The 21753-nt window shown below is 37.2% G+C and overlaps 1 protein-coding gene across 3 annotated transcripts in view; it reads right to left on the bottom strand.

Annotated features, from left to right (window-relative positions):
• The window catches only part of MDFIC (MyoD family inhibitor domain containing), a 53335-nt gene extending 43544 nt beyond the window's left edge, over positions 1 to 9791 (bottom strand). The window contains exons 1-2 of one of the 3 annotated variants that reach the window (XM_050324800.1): positions 9719 to 9791; positions 7542 to 7697 (exon numbers count right to left, since the gene is read on the bottom strand). In XM_050324800.1, the coding sequence (XP_050180757.1) occupies positions 7542 to 7632 (91 nt within the window). In that variant the 5' untranslated portion in view covers positions 7633 to 7697; positions 9719 to 9791. Of the gene's footprint in view, positions 1 to 5835; positions 5876 to 7541; positions 7698 to 8159; positions 8225 to 9718 lie in introns of those variants that run through there. The other 2 variants (XM_050324799.1, XM_050324801.1) reach the window with 2 other exon arrangements.
• Positions 9792 to 21753: the final 11962 nt, after the last annotated feature.

Raw genomic sequence — 21753 nt, forward strand, 5'->3', positions numbered from 1 at the left:
GTGTTTTAGCTTCTGCTTTCTTTAGTACACCCTTCCACTCCAAAACTGAGAGCCAAGAAGAAGAGAGATGCTCTTCTTTGCAGTTTAAATAATGGAAAGAAAAGACTCATTATGCTCTGAGTCTGGCAGTGCTGAAGTATAAATCCAATCTCTCTTTAAAACTGCAGTAAGTTACTCTAGGCCATGTCACAAAAGCAACATAGACTTCTTACCTACCACAGTTCAGTCCCAAACCAGCAACCTGAGTGGCTGTGTACTTCCCTAAACTAACAGCAGTGCTGGGGCTGAAGAGCTTCTTGTCAAAAGCCCCAGGGAGTGACACCCACACAGAACACCCTGTGATTTATCCTGAAGGTAAGCATAGGCAAAAACTCTACTTGTGCAGAGAGATTAATGCAAGTTTAAGGTTTAAATAAATAAGAGATATGACACGCTGGCAAAGTATAGAATCGAGATGTTTAACAGCCAAATCAAATCTATGACACAGACCACTGGTAAGATGCTTAGTGGAAAAAAATTAAAATTTTAATCACATCTCAAAATTAGTGCTTCATTAAATAAGTGAATAAAGGTAATTACTGGATTTTTTTTTTAATTTGGAATTACTGAAGTATATATAAATCACTTGTATAGTACATGCATTCTTTTTACCTTAATCTTGTTATATTTATTTTTAAATTACACAGCAATACATGTATTTCATAGAATCAAAACTTGTTTTCACCTTTGAGACTATTGCAATATTGATTGTTAACTTCTGTTTTAGTTTGGAGGCTATGCCCCTGGTTATACAGACTTCTTTGCAACATCACAAATACATTCTACAAGATTCCACCAACAAAATGATGTCAGCAGTCTGGATCAACAATAAGACTATTACAAAAGCCCTATCAAGAAGAAAGTTTAACAAATAGTCAGAACTGTCAAGAAAGACTTAGGTTGAATTAAACAAAAACAATATATAAGGAAATCTCCCCAGATTCATTCCAAATCTGCCTTCTATGCCTTTGAAAGTTGCTCAGAAGTATCTCTTTCCAGAGCTACATTTGTTCTATCTTTTGCTATAACATAGAGCATATTGAGTAGAGGTCAAGTTAATACACAAAGCTGACAGAAAATACATAAAAGATAGGTAATGGATTCACAAGATGCCTCAAAGAGCTCAAGTCTTTGACAAATAACCAACTTCTCTCTGTGCTTGTCCATTTGTACCTTCACACTTCAACTGCCCCCACATGCCCCACAATACCTCTTTATTCAGAAATGGGTCTGTGTTCAAACATGGTATCATATCTTAATGCATCAGTAACTATGTAACATACACATGGAAACAAGTGGATTGCATGTCCTCAGAGTGTGATTGACAGATGAATTCTGTTCACTAGATGACACATAAGCCTACATACTGCCTTTTAGAGGCATGTGAACCATAAGAGTGCATGACTAGTAAAATGACAAATTGGACTTGAGAAACAGGTTTAGTTTGCCTATAAAATTTATGAGTTGGTATATAAAATGAATTTAAAATGCTGTTGCCACAACAACAGAAGGCTTTGCTGCTATGACACATTACTTTTCTGTTCATCAGCAATGTGGTGGACTGCATCAAATAACAAGTAAAGCAAAAGCAACTTCTGGGAAAGGCTTCTGGAAACCTGGGTGCATCATTCTCCTCAAGGAGAGAGGAATAAGCAAAACAGACTGGCACAGTGGAGTCATTGTGACCTTCAAAAATGCAGAGTCACTAACAGTCCAACAGTTACATTATTTAGGGGCAGAGGAAAGATGGAAGCACAGGACAAAGCTTATTTAAGCACCTACATTTGACCCAGTTGTTGGGATGTAAATATGAACCTTCAGAAGCCTTGAGTTACCCTAGAACAAGCAGATGCAGATTTAAAACTACATATGCAAAGCTCAAACCATCCCAAATGAAACTTTGTCCTTCAAAGGAAAGTGAAATTACAGAAGGAAAAAAACCCCAAACCAAACAACAAACCTACCCCCCCCACAAAACAAAAACACAAAAGTAGATCTCTGAGGAATAAAAAAGTCAAAGAATGTTTCCAAAAGGAAATATAACAATCAATTCTCTGTCTCAAGTCTACAGTTGTTGGGAGGGGTTGTAAAACGTGACAAATTTTTAACACTTCCTTTGTTCATTAATATCCTTACTGGCAAGGAACCACTGAGGATGCTATTTCCTACTGAAAATTCCACTGTTTGCAACAATAACACAAAGGAACCATGATAATAACAGGTTTTACAATGTAACCATTAACAGTTACACTTACCATCTACTTCATGAAGTGACTAAAACTTTTAAGCTCAACAGTTCTTGCAACAGCATGCCTATTCCAGTTCATGATTTGCCCAAAACAATGTCATTTCATTAAGGACTGGTTATTACATCTAATTAATATTGATAAATCATAAATTATGGAGTTGGAAGCCTCCAATTAGATGTTTGATTGTTTTAAAACTAAAACCAAACCAAAACAAAAAACTACTTTATTTGGATTAATTTCATTTCAATGGTTTTCACTTCAATGTCTCATTGCAAATTCAATGGCCTCAAAAATGCCACTGAAAAACTTAGAGCAATTTAACTGAGCTTCTTGGAAAACTCTTACACAGAATTTTCCAGGTGCATGCTATGGAACAACTACAAATGCACTACAACTTTGACAGCCTAGAACAAATTTGAGTCAGTCATGATAACTTAAAATTTAATAGCAATATGCAAATAGGTACTCTGCATCATTAGAAACATTAAAGAGATTAAACACATAGGTGAAAACTTTTTTTTAGAAATAAACACACTAGTTATTCTGTCAGTTACAAATGTATGTCATTCACCCAACAAAGCTTTACATGCATATAGAACCAGTTTCCCAGAAGGGCTAAACAATACTTGGCAGCTATGGCTGTATTAGAAACTGCATGGGCAAGTAAAACTGGACCAGTACAGTGAAAGGACACAACCTTAAGGACACATTCCATATTATACATGTTCCAGGTCATTTCTACTTTGGACTAGCTCTCAGAATTAATCTCAAAAACTCAAGACATATGAGTAGCTAGAGTGTATTAGGCACTTTACTACAGTGCATCTTTCACATTATTTTGTGCAAAAGGAATTCAGTCCAGGTCACTCCCTAGAATCAGTCTGCAGTGTAAACCAAAGTGGAGGCAAACAGCAGATTTACTCCAAAACTGCATTGCTGATCCAAATAAAAATACTAGGATAACACAGTCAGTGCTGGATGTCACTTATTAGAGGGAAAAAAAAGTTTAAAGCAAAGAAAAATCTAATTTCTGAGAGTCTGGAGTTGAATTTAAGAAGAATTACTGTGATATAAAATTAGCCTATGAGATGGAAAAAAAAGTATTTCAAATTTGATGCGAGACCTTTACAGTCAACTCTATGAAATAAAAGTCTATCACACCCATGTGGGCATGAATCACTTTACTGGAACGGTATGCATGTGAAACCGAAAGCAGAAGTATATTTTTATGAAAAACTAGAGTCAGACGTCTATTTATCAAAGTTTTAGATATTTTAGTCAGTAATATTCAATAAATGCCTCAGTACTGGCACACAGCAATGAAACAAATTAGCAGAAAATCTCAACTCTTGTCAGACTGCAAGTGGGAACACAAATACAGAGGAGGTATTTGGTAAGTTTGAGCAATCTGAGTACACTGGTTAACGGTTAAAATAAAAATCTATTACTCATAACACTGAGACACTGCTGGTAAAGTGGAATAATTATGGTGATAGTAATCATTGTTGCCTCAAGAACATCCAAATTTTCCCTGCATTAAGTCTTTTGTCACCCAATATCATCTAGCCAGCAGGTTCTTTTAGTGCTCCCCATCATGAAAACAGTTAAGCACAAAAAACATGAAGAAATTTGAATCACATTCTTGAAGATGGGTACTTTTTACTTTTTTCTCATGGAAGTATTAGTTGGTGAATATGGTTTCTTCAGATACCGACTTGGAACTGCACTGCTATCCAGCAACCACAAGATGATCTGCACCAGAGAGAAAAGTCACTTATAGAACTTGACCCTTAATATTTCTACTGAATCTGTCCATCCTCCTCCCCCATCCCATTAAAATAAAAAATTCTAGTGTATTTCCATCACCTAAAGATGATAGTTATTATAGTTGAAGTACAATTATCAGTCTCAATTTAATATTAAGTTGTTTATTATTACTATTATTATTGGTTTTATTTTCTTTCTCAATTGAGAAAGCTAAATATTATTCATTTGTTATTCTAGGTTACAGTTAGTAACCAATATAAAAAGGTAAAAGCATTCCAAATGCTTAGTAGATGACAGTCTTACATTTTCTAAAATGTGGCCTGATTCTCTACATGCAGTTCCATGTCCACTGAATTTCACTCTTATATTCCATGGTTTATTCAAGTGCAGAGGATTTAATTTAGAAAGTCTACCCACAGCCCAGGCAATAATCACACCATAACCTCTAACACACCCAACATTTTCCTTAGAGCAGAGTGTCACATTCCCTCCTCGGTACCATTATTTTGGTACGCACCAGTTGAGAAAATACCTGATCACAGCCAAATTGCAGTGGTCTGAGCATAGATATGGCACTATTTGCTGACTACATTGCACAGGTAGAAGCAGTCATAATTTGGTTCCAAGGGCAATGGGCTACAGGAGAAGAGAGAGGGTATGACCAGGAGCTTGAACAAGGGGGCATGAGTAGAGCTATACTTTTGGAAGGATGGGGTAACAATTAACATGTTTGCAGAAATTAGGTTAAATGTTTTATCCTGCAGTGTGTATCTTAGAACAGAAGACTCCACTGACACAGATAACAGTTTAAAGACTGAAGTTGAGTTTTCTCATTGCCAAAAAAAGAGACACTGATTCCATTTGTTCTCTCTCACAGCACACTAACTGTGGAGGGGCAAAGTCCCATATTCTCACTAATACTTATACATTAATTAAAAAATGAACTAACAAGGAAGAACAGTGATGAGGGAGACATTGAGACACCACGTTGGTTAAAGTAACACACAAAAATTCTTTTCAACTGTGAAATCCAGAGCATGCCACACCTATGCAGCAGGCCAAACTATGTCTCAAACCCACAGTTTTCACAATGTCCGCAACCTGATGAACATACCCGTAATCTGCCTAAGCTTGACTACTTTTGTCCGATTTTTAATTAGGTTGTGGGATAGCTATTTTTGAATATTCAAAATGCAATTGAAATTTCATTTCCTTTCCTGGAAAAATACAATTAATCTTCAGCATCGGAATGCATATGATAGCAAGCAAAAGGAACACGTTGAATATCTGGATTTCTTGACAATACCTTACAGAACTACAGAAAAGAAGAGAATTTTGTTCTCAGGATATGAGGGGTCTATACCACTTAAACAAATATAGAAAGTGCATTAAAGCATGGTGTTACAAATCAAAAACTCCTTCCCACTAGAATGCCCTTAATACTTTAATATTCATACAACATGAGCCATCTTTTTATGATAAAGGAATCTTTAATTATAGGTGGACATAGATTTCAGGTATTTCACTGTGAATATATGGAGTCATTTCCAGAAATAATAGGAATTTCAATCACAGCTTTTAAAATTATTGCCAAATTCTACGGAAAGCATAATATCAGATGTCCTGGGGGTAGAATAAAAGGATGGGGGTTGTTGAAAGTCTTAGACTTAGTCTTAGATCTTCAGCCCTGGAATATCTGAACTACCTTACCCTGTAACCACACACTGCAAAGCTGACAACAGAAATGCTGGAATATAGACTGGAAATGTTATGAACTCACCTCTTCCTCTTTCCACCCCCATTTCCCCAACAGACTTAAGCTAGAAAAAAGCAACAAACACCCACAGTTATTCTTAAATCTAAGTTCATTAGAATAAAAATTATGCATTTGAACGCTGAATTCTGTTTAAAAAACAGCCTTGAATTGTACATATTCTTTAAAATTGAGCATGTGCCTTAAAAGGTGTGGCCAGTGAGCAAACCTGAATCATTACACTTGTTTATACCTTACTGACCCCTAAGAAAGCTGTCAGCTGTAACTGTGTCATTCGGATTTTTTGCACATAACTTGTCAGTGAAGACAGATCAGTATTTGTTTACTTACTTTTCATTAAAAAAAAAACCAGAAGAGCATGAATTGAAAATCTTACACAAGATTTTAGTTCATAGTAAAAATTCAGTTTAAAGTGGCACTGTGAGAATGAGAGCATTTTCCATGCTTGTTAGCACACTGACTTACTTGAGTTACTTGAGTGACTTTGATGTATGGCCTATATGCAGAATTTAACCAGTGTCACCACTTGATCACAGGACAGATAAGAACAACACACTGAAAATAAACAGGTACTGATGGTTCTGGCAAAAATATGATTCTAACAGTTCAGTTCTGCATGCTTGATCTTCTGTATCTATATTTTACTGTTTAGAAGTTATGAGTCATTCTCTAGGACAAAAAAAAACAACAACCAACAATAAGATAAGTATAAGCCAACTTGCCATGTCTCCCTGCCAAAACATTTTTTACTTAGCTACGGATACTTTCTGGTTTCTCAAAGGAGTCTCCAGCTTTGATTTCACATAGCTATTGATTTTCCAAGTTACAAAAGCACGACTGCATCTTTAATCCACAGTTGCACAACTGTGTCACCAGGCTCTGCTCCAGTTAACCAGTTAAGAAGAAAGTTACAGTTCCTGAACAAGCTTATTTGTCTGTTCTTTGGAGACTTTTTAAACTCCTGTAGAATTCTGGAAAACAAGGTTGTAGCTGTAAACAAATAAATAAAAAAAAAAATATTTCCTCATCTTAACAGACCAGGACTTGAGAAGCAAACCTACTTCCAGTTTTGAGGATAACCTGCAATACGCCTTGTCAAACTTCCCTACATGAAAGTGATCAGAGTACCAATATATTTTGTGTAAATGCAAATAAGACATAACTTAAAGAATTTCTCTTTAAGATGAATGTAGTTTTAAACAATCTTTTGAACAGATGAAATGAAACAGGTTTTATTCTCAGAAACTGACTTGAGCTACAGCGTCACAGAGTAATCTAACAAAAAAACAGCAAAGTGACCTCCAACCTGAACAACAATCCTGCTGTTGGATCAACCTTCCTTAATTTACTTCAAGACCTGGAAGGAGAGCTTTACAGGAAAGAGCCAAGACCTTCTAAACACAAACACAGAACTGAGAAACAGGAAAGCGATTTTTAAGGAGCAGCATCTGCCTCTGAACGACTGCAGTTTTTCAAGTACTGAAAACCGGTGCTGAGATCACTGAACCTTTTTCTTTTTAATATACATATATATGGGAATTTCTGGTTAAAACAATAAAAAGGTGAAGTGAAAGTGCTACAGAGATACACTAAAGAGGGGATGGCAGGGTAAGGGGAAAGAAAAGAGGGGTTAAAACTCACAAAACAAATCAGTAAATGTATCATTCAAATAAAAGGCGCAACAATTACAGAGAAACTTTAAAGCAACTTACCTCGAGGGAGAGAGATCAAAGAGCTGTTTTCAGTCGGAGCTTGCTCTGGCCCGCCAGGCCCCGGAGGAAGAGGTTCTCTCACTTGGGACATCTGCCAGCTCTCGCGTCGAGTAACAGAGAGCCTGCACTCCTCTCCAACAAAACTAACACGCGACCCTGAAGGAACAAGCAAATGAAAAGGCTCGTTAACGTATTTTATGCAGAAAACTCACGGCTCGGGGCGAGGCACTGCGGAGGGGGAGCAAGGGAGCGGCGGCAACTTCGCGGCGCGGCGGCGGACGCGCCCCCCGCCCCCTGCGGCGAGCGCCCGTGGGGCCGGGGGGCGGCGGCCAGGGCGGGGGCGGCCGCGGGCCCGGAGCCGGAGCAGGGCGGCCGCGGGGGTGCCCGGGGGGGCCCGTCCTGCGCGGCGGAGCGGGCCGGCAGCGCGGCGCGCCCTACCTCCGCATTTCCTCCCGCTCCGCCGCCGCACGGCCCTCCCCCGCGCCCCGGCCGCGGGAGCCTTGGCGCTGTCTCCCCGCTCTGCCGCCGCCACGCCGCCCGCCCCGGCAGCCGCCGGCTCTCCCGCCCTGCACCCGCGGGCCTTCCCGCGGGCAGTGGCGCGCACAGCCTGACACTCACACCCGCTGTCCCCTCGCCGCCACAGTCACTCCTTCTCCATCATTTCCGGATAATGAAACATCCCACTCCGGCGGGCGGCGGTTCTGCAGGTCTTGCCGCCCGCCAGCGACGGGCCCGCGGGCTGGGCTGGGCTGCGCGGGGCCGGGTCTGGGGGGCCGGCCGGCCGCGGGGCGCCTCGCTGCCCTCAGCCGGGCCGCCAGCCATGGAAATTCCCCCAGGAGACCGAAACCCGTGAGGCAGAAATAGGCGAGAAGGGAAAAAACCCAGGATAATGTGAAAGGGAGGGTTTCCCGGCCCGGCAGGGGTGGCAGTGCGGCGCTGGCAGCGGTGCGGGGCACGGCGCACGGCGGAGCGCTGCTCCCGGCTTGGCCGCGGCGCTGTCATCGCCCGCAACCAGTTGCGCCTCGGCGCAGGCAGCGGCACGTGGAGCGCCGCAGGCCCCCGCCTGCCCTTCCACCCCTCACCTGCCCCTGTCCCGAACTTGTAACATGCACATATATCCATAAAAAGGACTCCACAGCGGGCACACAGAAGTATTCAAACACGAGGAATACAACAAACAGCTTTCAAAAGTAAAACCCTAGAGTGCAAACTGCTTCCTGTGCTGTCATCAGCCAAGTAGTGTTACCTGGACTTTCTCCATATAGGAAATACATTTCTTTCCCATGGCACAGACTGATGCGATCATCAGCCGCATTCTCCGTTCTTGCCCACACCATGGAGTACTGCAATTATTGCTCATGTGTGTGCTGGTGTCCCCAGCCTACATGCTTTGCCTTGCTTGTCACAGTATGTCACCTTGCCCTATCAAAGTGTGTCCATGTTAAAAATGTATTTTCCTTCAAATCTACAAGCAGATGTTTTGTTATGGTTTAGTAAGTGTACTTTACTGATATGTTTCATTACAGTGAGATATTTAGATAGATACTTTTTTTGGGAAACAGAAGCAGGAAGACAACCAAGATATAGACTAGCTGCATTCTAACATACGAGATTAGAATTGATGGATAGTTATTCTGATATCACATATGCTAAGGAATATGCTCAGGTATTTAAAGTTCACTTTTTAAAGTTTAGCATTTCACTGCCATGTTTGCAAAACAGCCACAACAGCGTGTAAATACCTGACTAGGAGCCAGTTCTGTGTTTAACTCCACACCCTTCAGGGTCAACTCAGACTTCAGAAATCATCAGTAATTTTGCACCATTGTATAGCATTATTATTGATATTGTTGGTGCAAAAGAGAACGGTGTGACCAAAGGCGCATACACTTTTCTCTAAGAAATACTGTAATTTTAAAACATTTCAGTAACCTAAGTCTTTCTTCAAATTTTTATATAACAAAATGGGGAAAAAAAGGAATGTTTTTTGTAGGAAATAAGCTGTGTAAAAAAATCCATTTGGGGGCACACAAAGTTATTATTGTACTGTGGAATAATAATAATATTGGTTTCAGTATCTACACTTCTCATCTATGAAAACATTGCATAACTTTCCATAGTCCTCTCCTTGCTGTCCTGAGGGCAGAGCGATTGAGACATAAGGTAGAATGACTTACCTCAAACTCCCAAGTGAGTCAGTAGCAGAAGAGAGGTTATGACTCACTCTCAACATACAAGCTTGTGTTTTTCCCTCTGAAACTGGAAACATAGCAGAGAGCAGTGGGAGGAGCAATAATTTAGCCAGCCACACCCTGCCTTCAAAATATTTCATTGGATAATAAATGCCTATGAAGGTCTGATACTGTGCCGGATTGGTGTTTGGGTTTTTTTTTAACCTTATCTATGAAACCATATGGTAAACTCCATGACTTTCAGTTTATCTTCTTTTAAAAGACCATCGGATGAGCTCATCCTCCCAAGGTTCAGTTGTAGAATTTACAGCAACTAGATGAATTAACAGGATCTCCAGCAGACATTGCATCTGATATAGTGGGAGATAATCCTAAACAAAATCAGATTAAGAAAAGATAAGAGAATTCAATACACAAAAAGCACAATTCACTGAAATAGCACATTAAAAATATTGTGCAATACATAATATATTACATACCAGAGACTGTGATAATGCTAAAAAGATGGGTCCAGATGCAGTCACTGTTAATGAGGTATCACAGATGGGCAAAGCTCATTGCATAAAAACTTCCTAACAGTACAACATACTTCTAACAAACACTCAGCTAATCTAAAATAATTGTTGTATTAATTTCCTGTATAATATATATCATTCTAAAATGTTGGAAATTCTCAGAAAGTGGGCAGTTGAGGTATTAACACCAGCAGCCTTTCAAGTTGCCTACAAATATGAGATATACTGCATCTTACTATAGCAACTAAATTGTAGGCTGTTGCACATAAGTATTCCAATATAGTCTTCCATTACTAGACCATAAAATTCAGTTCTTACAGGCAAGTAATGGCAGATTTTGGGATGGATGTCAAGAGAAACTCAAAAGGCTTTTAAATGGAAAAAATAAAAGTTTGTAGGCACGTAAAAATTTCCCAAAAAACCACAAAACCAAAAAACAAACACCTCACAATAAAACCGTTCCACCACCAACAACAAAAGAACCTCCAATTTTTTTCTCTATAAAAAAAAATTAAAACACATTTCCATTAAAAGTGCACAAAATGTAGAATATAATCATAAGTCTTCAGGAGGAAGTTGTTTATCACCATTTGCTAGCCTGAGTTCCTACGTAAGCCATACAATTGATATTACCTCCAGTCAAGATAGACTTGTCACTGAACAAAAGGAAGTGTTTTAGAAAGACAAAAGTTTTTTGTTTAAAGTAAGCCACAACATCACAAAATTAACTGATGCAAAGGTTATTTACTCACATTATTAAAATCTGGAGCTATATTTCTAGCTTGAATTTTCCAAGGCAAGCTTCTAGTCTTTGTGCTTTTTGAATATCAGATAGTTTGTTTTGGAGGAAGTTGTGGAGAGCAGAGATACTCATCTCAACAATGCTCTGGAAAATTTGTGCATAAGTCTTCCAATAAAAAATATGATCAATAGCTATTAATTAGGGATCTATGCAGGTCTAGGTACCCAGATTTTCTCCCTATCCTGACATTACTCTTTTCTCCCTAAGGCTACTGTTTAACTGAAGCTGATTTCCTTCTGTCAGCAGGAACAGAGGAAGCTGAAAATATTTTCTATCTGTCTTAACACCCTGGATTACTTAAATAGTTTTGAAAAATGGACAATAATGTTATTGAATCTTTTTGTGATTGATTACTTGTACCTTAGTACCTGTGAATTTAAATTAGCCTTCTGCTATATCTGAGAATATGATTTTCAACTTCGCAATATGCATTTTTAACATATCTATATTGTTCTAAACTTCACTGCTGTATTAGGATCATGGCAGGATCTCTGTCCTAAATATTTTATAGTGCAGAAATTCTGAAATGGGAAGACTGCTTTAGTTAAAAGGGCTAAATAAAAAAACTTGGGGTTAAAACCAAATTATATTATAAAATAAAAAGTGAATAAAAATATACAAGTGAAGCTTAGAAATTTTTTTCTTTTTTTTTTTTATTTAGATCAAAAGCAGAAATATGTGCCATATATGCATAAAAGCACAGTAAAAAAAAAAAAAAATGCCTGCTTTGGAGTACCTTTAGTGCCTGATGTTGGTGGCCTAGCTTGTATACTACCCTTCTGCAAAACATCCTGTTTAAAGCCATGTAATTTCTCAGGTACCAGAGCAGAGTTAGTTGCAGCTGTGTTGTAGATGAGGATTTGTACTTCATAAAGCATAAAGTGCTGTGGGATTGACAGTCTTAGATACCAGCTGGTCCTAATAGGGCAATCAACCTCTTCTAGACCAAAGAAAAATCCACCTCCAAAGTGCACAAACATACATGCAAATAAATAGTTGAATATCTGAAATGAAATTAGAGACATGCTGATTTAAATCCTTCCGTAACCAGAAACAGAATAAAGAAATACATTTTCTTTTGGAGAAGCAACTTGTTCCAGTAATGCTATACATTGACCTGGAAGCAAGAGGGTTTTCTGCCATAAATGGTACTTTTCCAGGTTTGATGTTTTTCTACCACAGGATGGACTCCATAGTGGGGAGAAAGGGACTATGAAGCTTAATGACTGCTTTGTGCTGACTCAAGCAGTCATTTGTGAGTTAAACTCAGTGTAAACATGAATTTAAAATAGGAAAAGGGATTTTTCTCCATTTTATTTTTCTGTTTATAGTAAGTATAATAGTATAATAAATATTTTGTTTCTGTAAAATGTCTCAAACAGGTGGTAAAGATTTCATTAAAATTGATAAATGATTAAGTAAAACAAATCTCTGAGATTAATTATTTCTGATGTAACTCCAGTGAAGGCCTAGGATTTGCATGAAGATGAATTCAGCTCGACAAGCTTTGTCCTGCTTAGGGCGAAACACATCATATGACATGGCTTATGGTAGTTTCAACTATTACTTAGCAAGCTCAAGCAAGTAGCTCACTCAAGCAGGTAATAGACCCCATGAAAAATAACAGATCATATATTCAGGTGCACAAAATGACGTTTCATCACAACAAAATGTCAACTAGTAATTCATTACCTTCCTACAAATAAGTCAAGAAGAAGTATTCAGTATTCAATTACAACTAAATGTACTGGATTGCAACAGTTAATTTATTTGCATATATTCCTTCAGTTATTCAGCTTTTCAGTTCGCAGTTAATGTTGTTCCTTCATTAATAAAGAGCTTATTTGGGATTTCAGAAGAAACTTAAAATTCAGCAAAAAAAAAATATTTCAAACTCAGTACTGTTTTTTTAATGCACTCAAGATTATTTGGAACTTGCCTTCACATTAAAGATCATCTCAGCAAAAGCAAACAATGGAAAACAGCATCTTTTGAGCTAATGGGGCAGGAATTTTAAGGGAATATTGATTAAAAAGCTAGCTGAACACAGAATATTGTCATGTGAGCTATATAGACACTTAGTAAATTTATAATCAGGTAATGAATATACCTGAAACATTAAGTTCTAACAATCCTAGAGCTGTATTTATAGCATACAAAAAAAAATTAAGCCAAATATTTCTGATGTTTTTCAGGTGAACAAGGCTCCTTTTGCTTCTGCAAACAGAGAAGTATCTGAAGCTGGCATTATTCTACATTAGTATTTTATGCACATTCCTTACAATTGTGACTATTCATGAAATTTACATTACCTTTTCTCAGCAGTATCAAACTAATCACCAATATCAAATGACGTTTAGAAAAATACCATATCTAGAATTCTACAAAAAACCAGAAATATTTCCATGTGAAAAGAATACCTAGTCAAATTTTCCCCAAAATTTTAAAATTAAAAATATTAAACCAAGCATGTTTTACAAATTGGTTAATAATGCAGTGGAACAGAAGACTGTGATATATTGCTGTGTGAAATCATGGTAATGCATCCTGAGTTCTATAAAAATTTGGTTAATTTTGTGCATCTTTAATATGAATGCATAATACGGAGTACAGTTGCTCCTTTTGAGCTGTTGGAGAGTACACTATGAATGAGTATTAAAAACATTGTGCATTTTATCTTATATTTTCATAATATACTTACTTACTATACTCTTACTTACATATTGTGTATTATTCCTAATACATATTCAGAGCACATATTGTAACAGCTCCTTTGGAATCACTAACATGTATTCTGTGAATGTGTATTAACAGCTGAATGCATTTGCATATTATGAGTCCATAATACTGAATGCACAACCTTTGACAAATCTTTGATAAAAAGTCATTGCTATACATAGAACCAGAGTTTATTTTCTCATGCTTCTCACTCACAACTGTGCCATCTTACACAGTTATTTCTCACTCATACATTTACAACTGAAAAAAAAAATAAAATAACCAGTATCACAGTAATTCTGGGAATTATAGTTTTGTTGAAGTAAAGTATTTCATGAGATTGTTTTTTCCCTCTCTTTGTTCTATCTCATAATCAATATTTTCTTTCAATGCCTGAATATATCCTCCTAGCTTTTCATTTTGGTGTCCATATAAATGACTGGACTAAGGTCTTATCATTTAAGTGCTCATTCAGATAGTTCATGTATAATGCAAGTCACAGGAAAAACTAACATGAAAATAAACCTCAGTCAGTTCTACTAGTATTTTTAACTATCATGATTTTGTTTGTTTGTATACTTGCCTAAAATAATGGGGGCTTTTGCCAACCAGGAACATACAATTCTCTACATTGAACAGAACTAAAATTAAAAAATAATGTTACAAAATAACATGATTGCAAAACTTCATTTGGATCAAAAAATTACTGTTTGTCTACAGTGATAGATGAGCTTTCTTTCAACCCATGCAAGTAAAAATGGAAAAAGACACCTTATTTGTCTAAAACAAGGAATGAAGGAAAAATAGTCATCTGCCTCAGTTTCGTACTTTGCTAAATGAAATTAATACAAATCTTGGGTCTAGGTTTGATCTAATTCTATGACTATGTTGCTAGGATAGGGATTTTCCTGAGGAAGAGAAAGAAAAGCTAAGGACCACTTGGCTTTTGCTCAGTTCCCTTCGTCATCCTATAGAGTTGCTGAAATAACTAGAAAGACACAAGAGGAAATTACCAATATCATTTCAAGGACTGCATAGTCACCATACTGACTATTAGTTTTAAAATACTTTCAGTTGTATTATTGCTTTTTAAAATAAAGCAGGAGATATTTTATCTCGTTTTCTCAAATGTGAAATTGGGAGCAATTGAGTGACTTAGGCCTCACAATGATGCAAACAAAATAGGAATCTTGGCACATGGATACAACAATCTGTAAACTATTACATTAATTTGCTCTACACTTCGCAGGGAAAATATACAATTTGGGACTTTGGTAAAACAAAGTAAGGGTTTAAGAAATAGACAACAGATTTCTATACGTATCCATTAATGTCTGTCTAAGTATCTGTCTAGACACCCGTAGTTAACTACACTTACAGTGTGCATGCGTAAAGGATATGCTACACTAGACCATGAGATTATACATTTATCCTCATTTGTGAAGGTGGATGCTAGAACTCATGAATGGAAAAAGATATGTTATAAAGTATTTAATCCTAATCAATATTTATTAACGGAGACAAAGTAACAGTAACACAAACCTAAAATACTTTATTAAAAAAAGCAGCAAGATGGACTTCTTATCATGCAATAATTAATGAAGTTCTATGATTTATTTTAACCCTGAAGTGCATTTCTAAAAACTCTAATTATACTAATGTAATAAAAGAAATACAATTGTCACTTAATTTCATTAAGCGTGACAGGTGACAGTTTCAAAGATAAATGCTGAAACTTGTGAAAATTGCAAGTTCAGGTTGAAGTGACAATAATATGGTAGTAATGGGATGGAATTGTACTTCTCACTGCCTTAATCAATACTAAAGCTTATTTTTTAATGTATAAAGAATGTTTAGTTTCATTAATTTATTACTAGATTCTTTCTACTTAAGTCTTTCTGTCTTTTGATTTTGGTTACCTTTTAAAATATTCTGCCTGTTTATGAATCCACAGCCAATCTCGTAAAATATCACTGTTGGTAAAGAATCAGTTTTCTACATGGCATGTGCAATTTGGGAGATTGATCATATGACTAGATCAGTTACAGGGGATGTGCCTCTACTAAAACTGGAAAAGTTGTACTATTGTCACCTATGCTATACTCTGTGCAAAATGAGAACATTTACACTCGTTCAGCTTATGATAACTCACTTATCTTTGCAAAACACAGGCTATACCTACAATCCCCTAGCAAAACCTAGATTTTTAATTTCCAGTTGTGAGTACACACACTACCAAATCATGTCAGTGTTATATTTAGCATAACAGAGCCTGCACCATAGGTCACAGATCTGAAGATCTTGAGCTGGGACTGAGAAGATCCTGCCATAAAATATTTTCGTTACAACTTTATGTTCAAAACACAAACACACACTCCATGCTGCTGTGCATAGATGAGGTTTGCCTGTGTCGCACTGGGTGATAGCCCATGTAGTAGAAGCAGTTAAAAACTTTAATTTCTAATGCACTTAATAAACCGTGGTAAGGTGTGTGTACAGTAGACTTTTATGGACAGCTGTCACCAAGAAAGCTTACAGCACCTGAATAGAATAAAAAATAAAAGCAAATATTTGGACTATTTGCTTTAAGTATGGATAAATAACATATAATAGTAATTGATACATAAATTTAAACTTCAGAAGTGACAATAATGTCAATTACCTTTTAAGCAATCTCTTTCACAACACTATAAAGTCAATACAAGAAGAGTTTCTGAAGCAAACTTTTAACTCTGAGTTAGGATACAAAGACCTTCCCAACTAAAAATATAGGCAGTACCAAGTATCAGCCCGTACCGAAACCTACTCCTGTCAACAGGTCTAAGCTTGTCTTTGACACTGCTAAGGACTAGAAATAATGTAAACATTTTCATAGTGACTGTAAATGATCATGAACCTGCTGGATGCTTTCTCTGCTAATGTCACAAATTTCTGCTCTTCTCAGCTTGTATAAGCTCTAAGTCATGGACTTGCAACTTATATTGATCTTTACATCTCCTGTACATCTGGCTCATTATTCTCATAACCTACCAAAAATCACATATAAGTGGGTATTGTTTTTTAAACTTATTAGTCCAGTTTGATTAAGAGACAATGTTCATAGTAAAGGAGTATATGAAGCAATTTATGGCTTTTGAGGGTGATTAAATGCTGAAATGGATCCAAGGTATTCAATAATCACAAGAGCTATTTATTGCTGGAATATTCCAGCCACATGACTGTTTCTCCCATCAGCCAGTAAGAGAAGCACATTCAACAAACAGCATTAAAAAGACAGATTTTTCTGGGTAAATGAAGGTTTGAAAGCAGTTGAGGGCCTCTGCTCATGTTCCATGAAGGGCAGGCATAAGTAAAATTTATATAGAATTCAGAAGGAATGTGTTCCTCTCCCTAAGAGCAGGGCTAAGGACAAATAACCTGCATGGAAACTGAGGGCTGAGACTGTAGTATGAACATAGGTGATTTGAGTTAGGATTTATGACTCATTTTCATATTGCTACTGTAAAAGGTTAACAATTATCATCTATGAAACTGGCCTGTTAGCACATGTTGGAATCAGGTCCAGAGTGGTTACAATTCTCCAGTCTTGTGGGAACAAGCCTATTTCATTTATACCTAGAACAATATAGATGAAGTAAGGAGTGACACCTTAGGGAAAGGCCATTACAGAATTAGAAGGGAGGTTCTGGTGGAAAACCCTCCCAGGAGCTTGAAGAGGAAGTTCAAGTTGAGAATTTGGAGAACTTGTTTTTTTTTTTTTAAACCCAAGAACATTAGTCTGTAATCTGATGACTTCCAGAACTGCGGAAACCAATTTGTACATGCCTAGTGATATTTCTGATCATCGCTCTCTTTTTTTCTCTTCCTCTAAACTCATATGCATTGGTCTAAAACTGTATAAAATTCAACCTTTTCATTTAATGGAAATGAGGAAGGAAATTGGAAGGAAGATGCTGAAGAGTTGGGCAGGTTTGGAGGGTCTGTCCAAGCAGACTACACAAGAAAATAACTTTGCTTCCACTGGCAAACTAGTACTTCCTTGACTGTTAGTCAGAGAAGAAATATATCATGTTTGTCCTTTTCACTGACCATTGCTGAGAAAAAGAATAGAAGGCCTCATTTACCCCAACAGTTTTCTGTCTTCAGTTTTCTGATGTTCTCATTTCATATCCACTAGTAATGATTCACAGAGGTAACAGGAAGGAAATCTGAACTGGTGAATATATTTACAGTGTTTTTTAATAGCATTCTGGAAAAGGTAAGAGATGGACACTACTGAACAGCAAAAGAGTACTTTTATTTACAGTTGCTAGGTTTGCTACAGATTTCAAAGTCTAGTTTCTTCTCCCTAGGTAATTTCAGAAGGGGGAGAAGGAGGAAGGAAGACCAAGGAACACAACATTGCAGAGGGGCACTGATTTTCACTTCTCTTTGCTCAGAGATGCTCTACAATTCCCATTACACACACAGTCTCACATAGTGAGAGGGTAGACCTGAGGAACTGCCATGTTGAATCATTCTGTAGATTTTCCTAGAGCAGCCTGTCTTAGAGAGCAGGCAATATCATGTATTTCAGGGATAGGTACAAAAATTCATTAATAAAAGTGTGGAATAATTTCTTCACATCTACACACAGTGAGATCTTATGTTAATTTGCAAAGAGCAAATCTGATTCTTTATCCTAGACATCAGACTTGGTCCATATAAGAGACTATCCCTACACATAAATGGCTTATCCAGTTCAATCATTACATTCTGTTCTTCACAAAGAAATGTAAAAAACTTCACTCTAATATTATGAGGGATTTCATTTTGGTTCTCTAAAAAGCACTGAAACCTTAAACTGAACATGGTCTCAGTGCATATAAATTCTGAGCCCTAGATGAATTTTTTTTTTTAAACACAGGAAACCTCAACTCTCTTCTAAAATCTACCACAAACTTTCACTATTTCTACAAGCAAAGCACTTAATCTTTGCCTGCCTACTTTTTATTGTCTATGAAATAGGAATGGCAGTATTTGATTCTCAGGAAGGTTGTATTCGCCTGGGATCCTGGGAAGGCAGGTACCAGTGAATTCCATGCAGAAATTATTTGTTAAAACTCTCAACTTGTTAAAATTCTCAAAGAATTTTCAAAATCAGTAAACATACCTGTCAATGATCTTCACCAAGACCTTCTTAGAAGTCTCCATTAGAAGGCTCCATTATCAGATTTTTAGTCTTACCAAACCATCAGCATTCAAGTTTGGCCCATCTCATCCGTGGTATTATTGACAGAGATGGCTTTACCCACTTTTGCTTTCCTCAGGCAGTGAGAAAGGATGTGATGACAAAATCAGAGCTACCATTGAGATAGTAGGGTAGTTATCTCTGAAAGCATACTGGGCCACAGTTTCAGAACAATCCCACAACACTATTTAGAAGTTGACTGGCTTCTTGTTAAGGACATAAGAAATCAGCTTGTTCATTCTTGGGATGATAATGCCATTTCACTGAAGCACAACTGAGTTCTTTTTACATTTTCTGTGTGCAGCAAAAAACTCCATAATAATAATATTGAGCCTTCTGAAATGAATAACCTCTTGAAACAGTAAATCTGTTAAAGAAAAAAATGGTTTCTGGTCACTTGGGCTATGAGTTTAAGGATTTGAACTTTCTTAAAGCCTAAAACCTGGGAAAAAAGTCCAGAAAGGACACTCAATTAGAAGGATATTGACTCATCCTCACAAAGAGGTGGAGGGAGGGAGAAGGGGAGGAAGGAGGGAAGAGATCAAGGCTTATAAAAAAAGGCCTATTCATTTATAACAACTTGGCTGTGGAACCATTCCAGCATGCTTAAAAATACTTTATCCATTAGTTGGGAACTCTTTTCTAAATGGCAACTTGCTGCCCACATCTGACCACAACCAGTTCCCTATTCCCATTGAACATAGTAAGGTTCATGTGACCAAAAGCAGCTTACCACCTCTTCTGGACATTGTAGGGAGGTGAGGAGGAGTAAAGTAAAGGTGCCCTGTGCAAAACAGACATCCCTGACCTCCAGCATATAGCAAGGGGTAGAAGTAGAACAATGCCGTTCAGTTTCTCCCAGACTATTTCAAGAACAGAGAATAAACAAATAGAACATTTGAGTTCTCCTCAGAAGAAAAACAGGCATAGTATAGGTAGATCAAGTTATTAAAAATAAGATAAATTATTGACTCAGTATATGAGCTCAACATTAGTCCTTTGCAATTTTATATGACGCTCTTTATTCTAAGCCCTGATCATGTACCTGAATAAAATCATCAAACATATTTCCTACATATTAGCCAATGGATATGCATTTTTAGTTACAAATACTAAATACTTGTTGAACTGCAGGATTTTTTAAATTGAGTTATTGTCTCCTAGGAATGCTACCTTCTCAGTTATAGAGTGTTATAGCTGGAACTATCTATATTTTATGTCAGGGACTGTCGATACGACTTCATATAAAAGCTTTTCTTTGTCTGAAATGTGACTGTTTCTGTAAAGTTGGTATTTCTGCCTTTTCCTAGTGTTTTGTTACATATGCTTTCAGAGCTTAGTTTGAGGAAAATGAATGACTGATTTAGTGTGTGTTTATTTCTCTTGATACATACGTTGCATCCTTATGTTAGTTTGCATTGAGACTCTGGAGAAGATTCTCGGAGAATATTGTACAGTTGATCTTCTCATCAAAGTATCAGCTTTTCTAAACGTGTCAATCAGCTACAGCAAAACGTACCCTATATTACAATATATGCCATCTGATTCACCTTCTTACAAGGATCGTCTTTGTAACCTTCTCTCATGTGGATATTCTTAATAACACCAGCCCTATGTAAATGCAAAAAAACTACATCTATATCTACAGCATCTGTTTAAAGTAAAAATGCTTAAGTTCTTATAAAACAGTATTCAGTAATTTATATTTGGTGTTTAGATTGACGATATAGAGCAATAAGATTTGTAAGAATTCCTTGCTGTCTTTGGTTAGGTGATTACTTTCAAGATAGCATGTGGAAGTAGTGGTGAAAACTGACATTGTAAATAAATATTCATATGTGTCCGGTTGCTCTTGAACACAGTTCTACTGTAAAGAACTCAATGAGTGTACAATAACTGCCTTTTTAGGCAGTTATTTAGGCAGTTCCTGAGACATGATAGTTCTTGACCTAGGTTTGCAGATACCTTGAAGAATTTATGAACAATACAATCTGGGTTCTAAAATATATCTCCTTTAATGCATAGGGGCATGTTGTAACTCAGCCCTGCAGAAGGCTTAAGAAAAACGGCAGGACAAGATCAAACATTTGTTTACATCTCACCTCCAACAAAATATAATTTTACTTTGACTGACCTTTAAGTGGATGTAACAATTATATAATGCAGTAAACCACAAGCGAAATAGAGAAAGAGAGACTACAGGTCACACTATCCAAAATGAAAAAGAAACAAAGTCTGGTTACAGTTTTGTCATGAGAAGTGCTATCTATGTTTTATGTGCAATGCTGGGGTTGTAAATGTTTCTAATTTAATGGGGAAATGTACCCAGATTTTAATAGCTCATTTCATTTTCTAGGCTACATCAAAGAGCAAGATGACCAGGAATGAAAAGAATTCCTGAATTCTCAGCCCAGCCACCAGGCAATTTCAAAAGCCTTCCTGTTGCTGCCTGTCTCCTGTCTTTTGACAAGATGGCTCATTGTTTGGGTTTTTTTTATTGAAGAGCAACATTTACCTACAGCATAGGAATGCTCTGAAGATTAGTTCATTTGCATACCATGTGATATATATGCTGGAAAACAGATATCAGTTGTGGAAGTTAGAGTACTGCTAGCAAGCTGTCCAGGAGAAACTACCTGGTGGTGTCTGTTGACTTGTTTTGTCGCTACCCACAGAAGAAAACGGGGAAGAAAGGAGGGGGTCTCAGGGATGGCCTTCTCTTTCTGATCCACAGTAGAAAAATGCCCTGTGGCCC

The sequence above is a fragment of the Myiozetetes cayanensis genome, unplaced genomic scaffold (genome assembly GCF_022539395.1).
Source record: "Myiozetetes cayanensis isolate MyiCay16 unplaced genomic scaffold, myiCay2020 scf3, whole genome shotgun sequence".
NCBI lineage: Eukaryota > Metazoa > Chordata > Aves > Passeriformes > Tyrannidae > Myiozetetes > Myiozetetes cayanensis.